This window comes from Heptranchias perlo, chromosome 33, assembly GCF_035084215.1.
Source record: "Heptranchias perlo isolate sHepPer1 chromosome 33, sHepPer1.hap1, whole genome shotgun sequence".
In the NCBI taxonomy this organism is placed as follows: Eukaryota; Metazoa; Chordata; class Chondrichthyes; order Hexanchiformes; family Hexanchidae; genus Heptranchias; species Heptranchias perlo.
Window position 1 is genome coordinate 6,304,467 of NC_090357.1, and position 17,674 is coordinate 6,322,140.

A 17,674-nucleotide genomic window follows, 5' to 3' on the forward strand; every position below is an offset into this window, starting at 1 on the left:
TATAAAAGACATCAAAATAAATATGTAAATCAACATTTCATTATTGTCACTCTTCTCACTGCACCGTACAATGTAACCTGCCTTTTTTGTGTGAACTTTCATGCTCAGAGGGGAGGGATGGTGGTGTTGAGGAAAAGAACATTTTCCATTTTGGACAAGTCAGTGTCAGCATCAAGCAATCTGGCCAGCAGTTGGATGCAAAGTAAAACTCCTTCTGCTCTGGTCCCTACAACGCTCCTCAGCCCCAACTGGAGTAAACGCAGCAGAGGGCAAGTGGATTCATAAGGCAGGAAAAGATTGCAGAGACAGGGTCAAGCGAGGCCACAACGGGATTTGTAAAGGAGAACAAGTATTTTGAAGTCAAGGTGTTGGAAGGGCAGAAGCCAATAGAGATTGGCAAGGACACGGGCAATTGGTGAGTGGGACATGGAGTTTATGTAAGTGGAGGCTCAGAAAGCAGGCAAAGAGAGCATTGCAAAAAAGTCAAACCCAGAAGTGCCAAAGGTCTGGATGAGGGTTTCAGATGGACATATGCTACATTCCTAAAAAAAAACATTAAAAACTCCCAGAGTACCACAATTTTGCATAAGAAATCCCAGTGGCAGTTAAAATGCCGGGTTCAGAGTAGAATAGTACAGCAGCAAATCCTTTACTACAATAAAGCACTTGCTCTAATAGCTGTCACACGTCTATATTGGATACAATTTGTAAAATTAACTAAACAGAAAGTATATACAAATTTTTATTCCCTGTGACATCAGTCGATAGAACAAGCAGGATTCTTGAACATATTGCTACTATATTCTACAAACATACGGCTTTTAAGAAACATTCAAAATAATAAATTTAAAAAGGTAGTGTTTACAAAGTAAATGTACATTTATTAACATTTTATTCACTGAATACATAGAAAAAAACCTAACTGGATGTTTATTTAATTTTAGCCAGTGCTGCTGCTCTTCGCTCTGTGTTCTGAAACAAAGCTCGGATTAGGCTCTTTGCCTCATTTGGGGAAAATTCTGCTGCGAGTGGGCCCTTCCCATCAGTCCATCTAAACACAATAAAAAAAGTGAAATTAAAAAAAAGGTCCAAAGTTCCAAACATCCATCAGATTAAGAATGAAGAAACTGAAGGTACTCTCATCTATTTGGTTTTTAAGAGAAGATTCCAATCAATATTATTTTGTACATAGAAACATAGAAAATAGGAGCAGGAGTTGGCCATTTGGCTCTTCGGCAGGAGTGATTAGGTCACAACGTAGCAGTCTGGCAAAGTGACAACCCAACATTTAATCTTTTGAATGAGATGTTAAACCAAGATCCCATCTAACTTTTCAGGTGTGGATGCCAAGGGTCCCATGACATGATTCTCCAGACTCTATAAGACACTACACAAGTGGAAGTATTATCTATTATTTCTTCCCTTGTTCAACATCCGCAGATGTACTTTTAGCCCAAGGTCACTAAGAGGATTACAGTAACTAGATCTAACATGGAATGCAATGATTACCTGGCTCATTTACTGATCTTTGCCACATAAGCCAACATTAGCATCCAGGACTGACCTGGATCTAAGGATGTGCTTGCCCATGATACTCCAGCTGACAGAGGGTGAGATCAAAGACTCAAAATCAAGGTCTCCATAGGGAACAAGAAACTTTCCCCAACAGATTTCAACTCAGATATCCCTTCCTTACCCTTAAGTTTCTTTCTTCGGCGTGACCTCTACCACCTAGAAGGACAAGGGCAGCAGGCACAAGGGAACACCACCACCTGCACGTTCCCCTCCAAGCCTCACACCATCCTGACTTGGAAATATATCGCCGTTCCTTCATCGTCATGGCTCAAACTCCTGGAACTCCCTTCCTAACAGCACTGTAGGAGAGCCTTCGCCACACGGACTGCAGCGGTTCAAGAAAGCGGCTCACCACCACCTTCTCAAGGGCAATTAGGGATGGGCAATAAATGCTGGCCTTGCCAGCGATGCCCACATCCCATGAATGAATTTTTAAAAAACTCCTAAATAAAAGTTGGCAGTTGTTTCCATAAATCAGTTATTGGCTTTATGCCTACTCTAGTGGATTAAGCACATTTGTACACCACAGCAGGTCATGGCAGTGCACAAATGAAGCATCAACACTCACTCAGTGCCAGAGCAGAAAGCCAGTTCAATTTTCCATTTAACTCAGTTCCCTATTTAAGCTGCGCCAAGCAGGCAGATGGTGTGCAGAGGCGGTCATCTCCCAGAAAAAGGAGAGGGGATAAGAGAGGGAAAAGTCAGAAGGCCAGACAAAAGGGACAATAGCAGAGGCCTGTGAGTTGGCTACCCATTCTCTGTACCAGGAGTGTGAGCCGAGGTTGACTTGGAAAGGGGATAACCTACCATGGCAAAATTAGCAGCAAATAAATACTTATGCACGGCCTATTGCTATAGTGGACAATTCAACAGAGTATTGGTTTAAAGCAAACCCTGACACAGCCATCTAGCACTGTATTATTTCCTATTATTGTAGAAGGGAGATAATGGAGGGAGGGGAAGAGAAGGCAGAAATCACCTGTGTACTTATCAGCCCATTTATAATCCAGGGACATACCTCTCCACCAGCTCCTGCAAACTAGCCTGAAGCACAATCATTAGCTCCTTGAATTTCATCCATTTTGGCACAAATATTGGAACCTCTTCCTGATACTTTTTGTTTTTGTTTTCTTCAGGTAGTGGTTGGAAGATTCGGGGCCCTTCTTCGAGTAACGTTCTACACAATGAATAGAGGCAGTCAGCGCTTTCAGAGGAGATGTCCTGCAACATGCAAAAAAATTGAACTATTCTTAAAACTGTAATACTGTTCAATACAAAACTAATACAATTAGTACAGGATCTATACTCGCTGGCCACAATATGACGTGGTCTGGGAGCTATGTTCAGTGTCTCAGCCACTGTCAGTTGGGTAACACGCTCGCTACCGTACAATCAGTAGTTTAGTCAGAAGGTTGTGGGTTCTGGCCCCATTCCAGGACTTGGGTACATAGGGCGACATTTCAGTATAATACAAGAGCACACGAGGCTTCCAACCAAAGCCCCGCCTGCCTGTTTTAGTGAATGTTGAAGATTTCATTGCACTATTCAAAGAAAACCAGGGAAATGTCCCGGTATCCTGGCCAACATTCCTCAATCAGTGCCTGAAAACAGTTAAACACTGCATAGAATTTACAGCACAGAAACAGGCCATTCGATGTAACTGGTCCATGCCGGCGATTATTCTCCACACGAGCTTCCACCCACTTTACTTCATCTAACCCGATCAGCATATCCTCCTTTTCCTTTCTCCCTCGTACTTATCTAGCTTCCCTTAAATGCATCTATACTATTCGCCTCAACAACTCCATGTGGTAAGAAGTTCCACATTCTAACCATTCTCTGGGTAAAGAAGTGTCTCCTGAATTCCTTATTGGATTTATTAGCGACTATCTTATATTTATGGCCCCTAGTTTAAGATTCCCCCACAAGTGGAAACATCTTTTCAACAACTACCCTATCAAACCCCTTCATAATCTTAAAGACCTCTATTTGGTCACCCCTCAGCCTTCTCTTTTCTAGAAGAAAGAGACCCAGCCTGTTCAGTCTTTCCTGATAGTTATAACCTCACAGTTCTGGTAGCATCCTTGAAAATCTTTTTGCACCTCTCCCAGTGCCTCTGTATTCATTTTGTAATATGGAGACCAGAACTGTGCACAGTACTCTAAGTGTGGTGTCACACACAAACTAATAGTGGCAGGAGGGAGGGGATCTCAATTTCGGGGAGAGAGAAGAAAGGGGTAGCAGGGCATTAGTTAATACAAAAATGGACAAATGCAAACGTCAATCTAAACCAGCAACAGGATGGTATATGCAAGTATGCAAGTCACATGTCACCTTTAAAGGCTTTTATATACCCAAAAATACTGAACTAATAGATTAAATGAGCAACAATGAAACACCTTTTTGATTCCCTCTTCATAATTCCAGAAGGCCACACAACTTGTGAATGAGAGGACATTTCAGTTACCCATTTGGTGACCTCCGTATAAAATATACTAGGTCTGTTATACAAAACTTCATTAAAGACAAACACCATCATGAAAATAAAAACTTACTTCTATCCAAGTTCACCATCCACCCCCACCATATTCATGTAGAGTACAAAACATAGGAACAGGAGTAGGCCATTCAGCCCCTCGAGTCTGTTCTGCCAGTGAGATCATGCCTGATCTGTTTCTCAACACCATCCATCCGCCTTGGCTCCACATTACTTAATACCATGGCTAGCAAAAATCTATTGATCTCAGATTTAAATGTTTTTAATTGAGCTAGCATCTACTGCTTTTTGTGGGAGAGTGTTCCACACTTCTACCACCCTTTGTGTGAAGAAATGTTTCCTAACTTCTCTCCAGAATGGTCTGGCTCTGATTTTAAGGTTTGACCCATTGTCCTAGATTCACCTACCAGAAGAACTTTCTCTCAACTCCTTCAAAATCCTAAAAGCCTCAATTAAATCACCCCTTAACCTTCTACATTCCAGAGAATAGTCTATGTAACCTCTCCTCATAATCTAACCCTTGGAGCACTCATTCCAAGGCCAATATATCCTTTCTAAGGTGCAGTGCCCAGAACTGTACACTACTCAAGATGTGGGCTAATCAAGACTTCGTATAGCTGTAACAAAACAGCCCTCTAGTTATAAAAGCTTTTTGATTATTTTTTGTACCTGACTACAACATTTTAGTGATCTGTGTACATGGACCCCTAAATCTTTTTGGACCTCCATTGTTCCTAGCTTTTCACCATTTAAAAAAATACTTGGATCTGTCCTTTCTTGGTCCAAAACGTACAGGAAAGATGTGAATGCACTAGAGAGCGTAAAAAAGATTTACGAGGATGTTGCCAGAGCTGGAGAATTTTAGCTGAGAGAAAAGATTGGATAGGCTGGGGATGTTTTCTTTGGAACAAAGGAGGCTGAGGGGAGATTTAATTGCGGTATATAGTTATGACTGGACTAGATAGAATCATAGAAGGTTACGGCACAGAAGGAAGCCATTCGGCCCATCAAGTCCTCGCCGGCTCAATGCAAAATCAATCCAGCTAGTCCTACTCCCCTGCCCTATACCTGTAGCCCTGCAATTTTTTTCCTTTCAAGTACTTATCCAGTTCCCTTTTGAAGGCCATGATTGAATCTGCTTCCACCATCACCTCGGGCAGTGCATTCCAGATCCTAACCACTCGCTGTGTAAAAAGGTTTTTCCTCATGTCACCTTTGGTTCTTTTGCCAATCACCTTAAATCTATGCCCTCTGGTTTTTGATCCTTGGATCAGGAGGACCTATTTCCCTTAGCAGAGAAGCCAGTGACCAGGGGGCATAGATTTAAAGTAATTGGTAGAAGGATTAGAGGGGAGCTGAAGAGAAATTTTTTCACCCAGAGGGTGGAGGGGGGCTGAAACTCACTGCCTGAAAGGATGGTGGAGGCAGAAACCCTCGACTCATTTAAAAAGTACTTACCTGCATTGAAATCCATCTGCCACTGTTTTGTCCACTCACTTAATCTATCAATATCTCTTTGTAATTTTATGCTCCCAAGTGTCATTGGCTAACTTGGATATATGGCTTTCTATTGTGTTATTTAAGTCATTAATAAATATAGTGAATAGTTGAGGCCCTAGCAGAGCTTTGTGGAACACCGCCAGTCACTTCCTTCCAAATCGAGTACGTACCCATTATCACTACACTCTGTCTTCTACCACCTAACCAGGTCAATAATTTTCAATTCCGAGGTTTAATTTTAGCTAACAGTCTCTTATGTAGAATCTTATCAAATGCCTTCTGGAAGTCCATATAAACTACATCCATAGACATTGACCTATCTACTACTTAAGTTACTTCCTCCAAAAATTCAATTAGGTCTGTTAGACATGACCTACCCTTTACAAATCCATGTCGGCTCTCTCTAATCAGCTCAAATTTCTCTAAGTGCTCAGTCACTCTGTCCTTAATTATAGATTCCAATAACTTCCCACAACAGATGTTAGTCTAACAGGCCTATAATTTCCTGGTTTCTCTCCCACCTTTCTTAAATAATGGAGTTACATTTGCAATTTTCCAATCTAATGAGACACAATTCCTGAATCAAGCATGCTTTGGAAGATTGTGGCTAAAGCACCTGCAATTTCCTCACCTACTTCCTTTAAAACCCTATGGTGGAAACCATCAGGTCCTGTGGATTGGTCAGTCTTTACTGCCATTATTTTTCCTAATACTGTTTTCTTGCTAACATTAACTTTAGTGAGTTCCAGTCCCTGATTCACTATTAGTTTCCCTGGAATGTCAGGTATATTATCCTCTTCCTTTACTGTGAAGATTGACACAAAGCAATTATTCAACAAGTCTGCCTTTTCCTTATTTTCATTTGCAATATTACCTGCATCTGTTTTTAAAGGGTGCGCATTACCCTTTCTTTTCTAATATAATTGTAAAAATTTGTGTTAACCTTGATAGCCCTCGCAAGTTTCTTTTCATATTCCTTTTTGCAGCTCTTACTATCTTTTTTGTCTTCCTTTGCTGTTCTTTATATCTTTCCCAGTCCCCTGGATCTATAAATACAACTGATATTATCATTTATGAATAAACGAAACCATTCATCATCCTGTGAAAAATCAACAGAATTCCACTTCAGAGAATGCAATATCCCTTGTTCAAAATCTTATCCCATTTCCTTTCAAATTACCTCTAGCATTGTGACTTTGTTCACAATCTCTGTAATTGCTGTGTTAAGCAAAGTACCAATGGCTTTGCAATATATATGAACAGGAAGTACGTCTTGCCAAACTTTACCCAGACTCTTTAACTGATGAATCACCTGCAACAAGAAATAGAAAACAACTTTTTAAATAAACTCTGCTGATGGCTAGAAAAGGACAATGGTAATACATCACCGGGGGGTTAGATCGATATAGCAATATTTACCATGCTGTAATGGTGTCTCCCATCAATTTACACAAATAATTAAACAATTTAGACAGAGTAGAACATATAGTCAGACAACTTGTTCCCTCAACTATTGGACAATACCATGGCCGGGTTATCAATAGGATCCACTCTTCATTTAGATTTTTAAATTGAAGAGTGGGTGTGAGACCACAGCAGCAATCAAAGGGTTCAGATGAAACTGATGTGCAAGATAAAGCCACAATCAGTTTACAAGTGACAATATCACAACCTATCAAGCCAACCAACATTAGAATACAGGGATATCACAGCTGATGTGTGGGATCCTGGTATGGGAGTTTTGTTTGTTAAAAACTTTTTAAATTAAAGACACAATGACCTCATTTAGATGTTAATACACAGCAGAAACAAAAAGAAACTTAGCATTACAAAATTTGAATGGTCACACATGCAAGAGCACAGGCGGGTTTATTTTGTAACTATGCACAAAAATAGTAACTTTAGGCCAACAGTAAAATTAAGCAACAGGACTAGACTAATTAACTTCTGTTTGGGTTACAGGTATTAAAGGTGATGATCAGAATCAGGCTGCCTTATTTTCTGCCAAATGAGGTGCTTGAAATAAACTTAAATGTTACACAATGTGCTTCAAGTGACATCTGCTGACAGGCAAGTTAATAGCTACTGTTTTGTGGCTGGCCAAGGACTGTACATAAAATCACCAAAATCTAATTGTGCCCAAGACAGAAAAAAACATCAGTTGATAATTTAAGCTGCATTAAAGCACTCATTCCACTCAGTTGAAATTATAACATTCTACAACCGTCAATGGGGCTAGACTTTTTAAGCAAGATGCTGAAACACTTCAATAACTAAACAGCAATCTGCTCAAAGTGGTTTGAAGGGATAAATATGAACCTCTGACTAAATTCCTGTGTAACACCACACAAACGACTGAGAAGCGATCTGAATCTCTCGTATAGAAGCACAGTTAAGAATGGCAACAATATAAAAAGGAAATGCTGAAACCACAAAAGTCAGTCTGAAAAGACAGGTTGCGTTTCAAGTGTAGACCTGTCTTTTTTTCTTTTGACATGCTGATGGACCTACTGTGTTATTCTAGAATTTCCTAATTATATTTCAGATTTTTGCCATTCTTTTTTCTCCTTTATCTCTCAAGAATGGCTGCAGACTGGCAGGTGGCCCTGATGGATCAATAGTACAATTCAGTTAAAATCTCAATACAGTAATGAGAAATGACCAATGTTACTTCTTCCCATTATACAAGCGGGTCTATGTCCTAAATTACAAATTGAATCATAGAATGGTTACCGCACAGAAGGAGGCCATTCGGCCCGTCGAGCCCGCGCTGGCACTCTGCAAGAGCAATCCAGCTAATCCCACACTCCCACCCTTTCCCTGCAGCCCTGCAAATTTTTTTCTTCAAGTACTTAACCAATTCCCTTTTGAAAGCCACGATTGAATCTGCCTCCACCACCCTTTCAGGCAGTGTATTCCAGATCATAACCACTCGCTGCGTAAAAAAGTTTCTCCTCATATCGCCTTTGGTTCTTTAGCCAATTACCCTAAATCTATGCCCTCTGGTTCTCGACCCTTCTACCAATGGGAACAGTTTCTCTCTATCTACTCTGTCTAGACCCCTTATGATTTTGAATACCTCTATCAAATCTCCTCTCTGCCTTCTCTGCTATAAGGAGAACAACCTCAGCATCTCCAGTCTATCCTCAACTGGAGGAACGAGGATGAGTTTGAAAAAAGGTAACCTGTCTCTTCTTTCAGACGCGGACAGACCAGCTTTGTATTCGTAAATTGTTTCCTTTTTATTTCAGATTTTAAGCATTCACTATCATTTTTGTAAGTTGTCATTTTTATTTCAGTAAACATCCTTCTGAAAAAAAATTACAAATATGCAACGCAACGTCTAACCTGCCGGACAGCTTTGTTAGCAGCTGAGTAATTATCCCCATCATCCAAGCTCGAAAGATTTCTTGCGTTCGACAACCTCTCCAGCAACTCATCTCTTTGGGCACGCAACTGTGACAAGAAACACTCCGTACCTGGCAATGAGAAATGTAACGCCATTTAAAAACAGGTTTAAAAGTAAACTTCATTTTGAGAAAGGCAATTGTATGTTTCATAAATTTAGACTTAAGATTTCCACAAAGAGATAAGCCAGTGCTCTTCAATCAATCTGTTTACACTTACTTCAACAGCAGCTGCAATGACCAGTTTCAAGCTCATATGACTCCCAATCCATCAACCCGACAACAAATTGATTTTATTTTGTCTTCAGCTATAGAATTTACTATTCTAGGTGACATTCACTTTTGAAGAATGAGAGTAAATTAAAATCCATTCATCCAGTACACAATTGGCTTTGCAAATTTTAAGAACGGGGTTTACTACGGATCTTTAGACAAAAATAATGAAAGTACAATTACACGTCAAAAATGATGTAGTACTGCGACCAACATTGAACAGTATTTAAAACAAGTACAATGTTCTTCATCCATCATTGATTCCTCTCTCTTTTCCCCCCCCCCTCCCCTCTCCCCCACATACACAGGGCAACTAACTTGATCAAGGCCTTCCAAGGAAAAAAAAATCACACTCATCCAGATTTCTGGCCTTAACACTTCCACTACCTAATGTACTAAATGCCCAATTGCAACACAGGTCAAGATGCTGAACAGGTACGGACACATTCCAGAGGTGGAAAGGAAAATGCACAAAGACCAGAGGTGCTCTTGTCCACCTACTAGTGTTTGATCTGCAGAGTGGCAGAGTCCCAAGAGCTGATCACGTCTGCCTTCTTAATTGCATTTATATAGCACTTTTGACACCTTCAGTCTCTGCCGTGATGCAGGCAAACGCAGCAGTCAACTTCTGCACAGCAAGCTCCCACAAACAAGAACGACCGGTTAATTTGATTTGGTGGTCGTCGAGGGAGAAATGTTGGCCAGGAAAACGGGAAAACTCCCTGATCTGTGAATAGTGCTAAAGGATCTGTTACATCCATCTGAACAGGCAGATAGTGCCATGATTTAAAGTCTCATCAGAAAGATGGCATCTCCAACTATGCAGTACGTCTTCAGTACTGCACTGAAAAGCACATAATCTAGTCCCAAAGTGAAACAAAGACTTTGACTCAAAAGGCAAAAGTACTACCACTGAGATAAGCTGACTGCTGGCCATGGAATGGAGCACATTTTCAAATTTGGGAGGTGGTAGAGGGAAGAAGAAGAGCATCTACGTCTTAAATCACCACGGTTATGAGCCTTAGCAGCATGTAATGCTGACAAGTCTAGACACAAATAATGTGGTAAATGTACACAACAGGCAAACGTAATGTTTTCATAAGTTCTTAAAATTAAAAAAAACACATAACTACCCTGTTACTGGAATGGACTCCACCTTATGTTTACTGAGATATCCACAGCACCCCAGCAACTTTCCATTCACATAGCTTGGTGGATTTAGTGACATTTTGTGATCACATTAATTAAAGCAGGAATACCAGCAATTTACAAAGTTTAGATTGTCTGGTGTATTGCAATCACCTATTGTTAAGATGAGGCTCAGTTCTCAGACTTCTTTGGTTTGAAATTCTTCCCAATCTTTCAGGCAGCTTAGAGCCCCAAAATACTGCCGCAGAGAGGTAGAACGTAGGTTTACAGCCGTGTTTCTCTATGCCATAAAGGAACTGTCTCGGAATGAGTGTCAATTTTCACTTTAGAATTCCCAGAAGCAAAGCAAGAAAATTGAACTGTTAACAATGTTGCAGAAACCAACATGCAATATCAAAGTTTAGTAAAGTTCTTATTCTTTGGAGGAGCAAGGTAGCTGTTTTAATTCAATCTAAATATATCATGGCAACAAATTTGATTCACCGGTATTGCAATTGAAGACTAGAGATCTGTAATCACCTCCAATTCTACTTTTAGCATAGTGGAAAATAGATCATAACTGCTGTTGCGTTCGAAAATGTTTTAACACATACAGGACTCAAACGATTAGTGAAATAAAATCCAGTTACATACCTAACCGCCTAAAACTTGGCACAAAGTCTACAAAGGTGGCAGCTCCATTACACAAAGGACTTGGGAGGCTGCATTGGAATTGGTGCCCCAGGGTGATCAGGTGGTGGGCAATGTACATGCAATTGTTGTGGTGAATGCCAGCCAGCTGCGGCAACTTCTGCAGGGTCTCCCTGAATGAGAAAGACAGGTTTAGAATCTACCATATAGGATGCATCTGCCAAAAATAACTAAACAGTAACTGAACAATTTTGACATTTAATAACCATAGCAACTATAAAGCTATGCTCATGAAGAAACAGTCTGACTGATACAAGGACTAAGTGGAACTCAGTTTTGTTAACATTGGCGCTGACACTTCCAAAAGCAACTATAAGCAAGATCCAATTCACAATATGGCAATATTTCCATGAGGACATTGAGAAATGTCAATTTAAACAGAATTCCTGAGGACACCAACTTTTTTTACATTCTTAGAAATGATTTCAGGAAATGGCCAATTCATTGCCCTGAAAGATAATTGTTACAGCTAAATAAGTAAAATCAGATAGGTCCCTTGATGGTAAATTTGCAAGAGGCTATTTCCCCATCTCCTTTTGGCGTCAACATTTCACATGGAGATTTAGTTCCGTCACTACAGACTGGGTCTCTCAGCGCTCTATCTACAGTTCAGAAGATCGCGAGATGATCTCAGCTAATCCTGGAGCCCAAAGACCACCACATAGCCAAAATGTTCCAACATGTTTTGGTGTGAACCCTGCATTAGAAAATCTAAATTTCAAAAGTGCAATTGTGATATTTTACTTATGCAGTGCTTGTGGAGGAACATAAAACCAGTAGCCAATCTGTACCTAGAACCGTATGTAAAAATTAGATCAATTAGTCCTCCACAGTCAAGTGAGTCAGAGAGTTTGCTTGGAAGAGACACCCGGGAAAATCACTGGCAAATCTTTCAATCTCTATGATATCACCTTATGAGCACTTAAGTTTGTATGAAATTACTTTGTTATTTCATCAAAGGCATTAGCCCATTTAAAATAAAATGGGTTAAAGCTTGTGTCAAACTTTATAAAAGACTTACTTGTGATAGGTAGGTACCACATCATAGAACAAGTGGAACATGTTTCTAACTGTGTAGAACAGCTGCACAGCACTGAAGGAAAAGCAAACAGCATAATTACAAATTAAGTACCAAACAGGTATGGTAGAAATAGGAATGCAGCTTCTCTGCTGGTATCGCTCAACCATGTAATGCAAAGGTTATTGCAACACTGCATTAAAGTAGTGGGGAATTTCTAAGTTATCATCTTATTATGAGATTAATTCTATGAAAATTGTAAAGTAAAATAGAGATGGGAAACATTTTTAAATTAAAAATGGGAAATTGAAAATGAGCCCTTAATCTTGGCCGCACTGTTGTGGAGGCGGGAAGAGAGGGAAAGCGAGGAGTACGTGGGAGGCAGAAGGGAAAGGTGGGAGATAGATTCTGGCATCATGTCTGAAGTGAATTTCCTGCAGTTTTCAGCTGACTATGTAATGTAATTTATTTGACAGCTATTTAACATTGCCAGGCACACAAAAATGAGTCAGCACAGCACTAAGCTGTATAAACTCAATTCTTGCAGGTTTAAGTGTAAACAAGATAGCTTTTACTTGAAGTAAAATCTGCATATTTAGCTCTGTATGTATGGTATTGTAGTCCAGTAGTTATGTTAATAGAATAGTAATCCAGAAGCCTGGACTAATAATCCAGAGAACACGAGTTCAAATCGCACTGTGGCAGTTTGAGAATTTAAATTAAGTTTGTTTTTAAATTTGTATATAAAAGCTGGAGTCAGTAAAAGTGACCATGAATCTGTCTGATTGTCATAAAAACCCAACTGGTTCACTAGTGTCCTTTAGGGGAAAAAAAACCTGCTGTCCTGACTCAGTCTGGCCTATATGTGACTCCAACTGCACACCGTGATTTACTCTTAACTGCCTTATGAAGTGGCCTAGCATGACACTCAGTTGTATCAAACCAGAAGTTCAAGAAGGCAGCCCACCCACCACACCTTCTCAAGACAACTATGGATGGGCGATAAAAATTATGGGTACACTATAGTTTCTGCACTCCTAAACCACCTACAGTATATAGACTCCAGGTTCAGTGCTCAGTGTTCAACAATCAGTGCTGTTCCTACACTACTGAGTTTGAATTTGATGTCCAAGTACATAAATCACTAAAAGCTAGTGCACAGGTGCAAAAAATAATCAAAGAGGCTAATGGAATGCTGGCCTTTATCTCAAGGGGACTGGAATACAAAAGGGAGGAAGTTCTGATTCACTTGTACAAATCCTTGGTCAGACCCCATCTGGAGTAATGCATTCAGTTTTGGGCACTGTACCTCAAAGGATTTATTGGCCTTGAAGGGGGTACAGCACAGTCTCACCAGAATGATACCAGGGCTTAGAGTTAAATTATGAGGACAGATTGCATAAACTTGGTTTGTATTCCCTTGAGTTTAGGAGGTTGAGGGGTGATCTAATTGAGGTATCTAAAGTGATAAACGATTTGATAGGGTAGATAAAGAGAAACAATTTCCTCTGGTGAGGGAATGCAGAACACAGGAACACAATTTTAAAATTAGAGCTAGATCACGTAGTAGTGAAATAAGGAAGCACTTTCTCAAGCAAAGGGTTGTGGAAATCTGGAACTCGCTCCTCAAAAAAGCTGTGGTTGTTGGGACAAATGAAATTTTCAAAATTGAGATCGACATTTTTTTTAAAATTAGGCAAGGGTAATAAGGTAAATGGATCAAAGACAGGTAAATGGATTTGAGGTACAGATCAGCCATCATCAAATTAAATGGCGGAAGAGGCTCGAGTAGCTAAATGTTCCTATGAAATTCCATGCAGGAGGTGGTGGAGTGGAGGCTGCAGTTACTGATATACATCAACTCCATTCAATATTGTATATTTGCTACTTACAAGTTTGGTTCATTAATTACACTGTTTTTGTACCTGAAAAACACAGATTTACCAAATTTTTTGATCTGCATTCAAGCAATAATAAAAATCCCTCGCTAAGGATCAAAGAACCAATTACTCTGTTAACTGGTCAGCTTTAGCAGCAACTGCTGAATGCAGATCTGAATGAAACATTTCACTTTTGGAGAAATCTACAACTTTATGAAGGAGGTGAATTTTCACTGTAAATCACAACATTGGACTGGAAGAATTGGAACCTGGCGCCACCCCATGGCCAAAAAATGCAGTACCGAGGGCATCAATTCTCAAGCACCTCAAAAACCTCTCATTTGGTCTTTCTGAATCCATGCTTTAATACTCTGATTGCACTTGCACCCCCGAAAAACCTAGGTATTAGTGTTGGCAATATTAGCATACGAGCATTTAACGTATTCGTACAACATGCTTCTGTCTGTGATTTGAATGCCGACATAAGCAGTTTAATTACATTAATGTCGCAACTAAAATAGCAGACACAGGAAGGTCGTTCAAACATTCAAGCATTTGCCCATGATATCACCAAAAAGAATTTCTAGGCTAAAATGGTAAAAACTCCCTCAATGTGTAAAGTTAGATTTCATTTAGAATACATAAATATTTGCAGGCTGCTTCCACACATTCTCGTGAAATGTTATTCTTATTTTAAAGTTTGACAAGCATCCGGCATTGTGAAGCTCACTCACACGCAATCCAAACATATACAAATCCCTGTTATATGCAAGTTTTACATGTTTTTTTTTAAAATAACCACTCCCTATGCAACACTGCTTTGATCTATTGCTCGGAACGGGGCTCCACTGGAAACATTCCACGCCAGAGGGTCACTAACCAAATAAACTACCAACAAGCTGCAGAACCTGAAATTAAAAACATTTCTGCCCACAAATTTATTTTCTAATTCTGTGCTTTGAGCTGAAGGATGTTTATAGGGAGAAATGGAACACTTCCCATTTGGGGCACCCAGTGGCATCAAGTCAAATACAGCACAGTTAGATGAACATAAGAAATAGGAGCAGGAGTAGGCCATACGGCCCCTTGAGCCTGCTATTCAATAAGATTATGGCTGACCTTCGACCTCAACTCCACTTTCCTGCCCGATCCCCATATCCTTTGATTCCCTTAGAGTCCAAAAATCTATCGATCTCAGCTTCAAACATACTCAACAACTCAGCATCCACAGACCTCTGGGCTAGAGAATTCCAAAGATTCACAACCCTCTGAATGAAGAAATTCATCCTCATTTCAGTCTTAAATGGCCAGCCCCTTATCCTGAGACTAAGTCCTCTGGTTCTAGATTCACCAGCCAGGGGAAACATCCTCTCAGCATCTACCTTGTCAAGCCCTCTCAGAATTTTATACATTTCAATGAGATCACCTCCCATTCTTCTAAACTCGAGAATATAGGCCCCTTTTACTCAATCTCTCCTCACAGGACAATCCTCTCATCCCAGGAATCAATCTAGTGAACCTTCGTTGCACCGCCTCTAAGGCATGTATATCCTTCCTTAGGTAAGGAGAGCAAAACTGTACACAGTACTCCAAGTGTGGTCTCACCAAAGCCCTGTACAATTGTAGCAAGACTTCCTTACTCTTGTACTCCAAACCCCTTGCAATAAGGGCCAACATACCATTTGCTTTCCTAACTGCTTGCTGTACCTGCATGTTAACTTTGTGTTTTGTGGACAAGGGCACCCAAATCTCTCTGAACACCAACATTTAATAGTGTCTCATCATTTAAAAAATATTCTGTTTTTCTATTCTTCCTACCAGTGAATAACCCCACATTATACTCGATTAGTGACCTTCTTGGCCACTCACTTAATCTGTCGATATCGCTTTGCAGACTCTTGTGTCTACCTCACTGCTTACTTTCCCACCTAGCTTTGCATCGTCAGCAAACTTGGATACTCTGTCCCTTCATCGAAGTCATTAACACAGATTGCAAATAGCTGAGGCCCAAGTGCTGATCCTTGCGGCACCCCACTAGTTACAGCCTGCCAACCTGAAAATGACCTGTTTGTTCCTACTCTCTGTTTTCTGTCCGTTAACCAATCCTCTATCCATGCTAATATATTACCCCCAATCCCATGAGCCTTTACCTTGTGTAACAACCTTTTATGTGGCACCTTATCGAATGCCTTGTGAAAACCCAAAATATACTATATCCATTGGTTCCCCTTTACCTACCCTGTTAGTTACATCCTCAAAAAACTCTGATAGATTTGTCAAACACGATTTCCCTTTCATAAAACCATGTTGACTCTGCCTAATCATATGATTAGACACAGTAAAGCTCCCTTCACTTTGCCCCAACAATGCATCCGATTCTTGAAGAAAAGCATCAAATGCACCAGCGCAGTGTTTTTCTATTTCCCACTAGCCTTCCTATGGCCTCGGACCACGGTTGCTAATGTGCAAAATTAGCAGTTTTGGCTGCGCGTTTCCGACATTTCAACACTTCAAAAGTACTCCATTGGCTGTGAAGCTCTTCGGACGTCCTGAGGTCGTAAAAGGCGCTATATAAATGCAAGTTCTCTCTTTCTATTAGCCATCATTGACTAAGAACTGGGTTGAATCAATTTCTCCCCGAGTCTAACTGGTAAAAGATTCCTGCCCCCTCCATTGCCCAATGCGTTGAACATGGGCACAGCCTAGATTGAATCACATGCATTGAATTTGTTTCTTATGCCACGAGCTTATTGTCAAAGAGCTGAATAACTTGTAGTGTTTGTGGGCTGGAAAAACTCACATTCTTGCAGTCGCAAATATCCCCTGGAGACAATGTAATATTTCAAGCCGACAGCAGTTTCTTGGCAGGTAACAGGGTTTGAAACGATACACAAAAAGGTTTTTAATCCCATTCTGAATGCTTACCAATACATAATTGACACAGGCACAGATTTTTTTTTAAAAAACGACTCTCGAGGAATAAAATAATTGTACAAAAGGAAGCAGATGCCCTGCATAAAGGCACTTACAATCATGGTTCTATCAGGCACGCACCAGCCATTCAGTGCATTCACAAAGGGACATTTTGCAACACATGGGATAGAAGCATGGCAGCCTACATATAGGTGTGTACCCAAGGATTTTAATAAGTGAAGTTTTTATTCCCCCCCACCCCCGGAATCCACACACCAACTCTAGTCGAAGAGATTGTAATCTGTTCTAAAACCTTCACTTATGTAACTTTGAACTCGTCACACAGTCAGTGTTTATCAGTGCAAAGTGGTTTTGCTGTATTAAAATGCAATCTGGAGCGAAGTGGAGTGAAATTCCCTCCTTCCCACTGTTAGAGTTGTAATATAAATGCAGCCCAGGAGATGCCTAGAACCATCTCCCACACTGATGTTCCCTCCAGTGGCAAAGCGCTTTGCTTTACTTGGTAAATGCCCAAAATGTGACCGGATCCCAGATGCACAGTGAAGTGGAAATTGAACTGGTACCATAGTGCAGTGGGCCACAATACAATGATGGTCCAACGTGCTGAGCTACCAGAACTGGAAGGTACCCGAGAAAAGGACCTTCCTCCTCATTCTAGTAACATTAATGGTAGCTCATTACACAAACTTTGGTGTAAGATAAAGTTGCCAGTTTAAATTCATTCACGATTAATGTAGAATGATTTGTTTCA

At 40.3% G+C, this 17,674-nt stretch overlaps 1 protein-coding gene across 2 annotated transcripts in view; it reads right to left on the reverse strand.

The window, feature by feature from the left end:
• Nucleotides 1–858: 858 nt before the first annotated feature.
• Nucleotides 859–17,674, reverse strand: part of zw10 (zw10 kinetochore protein) — a 31,496-nt gene continuing 14,680 nt past the window's right edge. For both annotated transcript variants that reach the window (XM_067970929.1, XM_067970930.1), the window contains exons 11-16: nucleotides 12,113–12,184; nucleotides 11,035–11,204; nucleotides 8,921–9,051; nucleotides 6,753–6,884; nucleotides 2,594–2,796; nucleotides 859–1,051 (exon numbers count right to left, since the gene is read on the reverse strand). In XM_067970929.1, coding sequence (XP_067827030.1) covers nucleotides 931–1,051; nucleotides 2,594–2,796; nucleotides 6,753–6,884; nucleotides 8,921–9,051; nucleotides 11,035–11,204; nucleotides 12,113–12,184 — 829 coding nt within the window. In that variant the 3' untranslated portion in view covers nucleotides 859–930. The remainder of the gene's footprint in view (nucleotides 1,052–2,593; nucleotides 2,797–6,752; nucleotides 6,885–8,920; nucleotides 9,052–11,034; nucleotides 11,205–12,112; nucleotides 12,185–17,674) is intronic.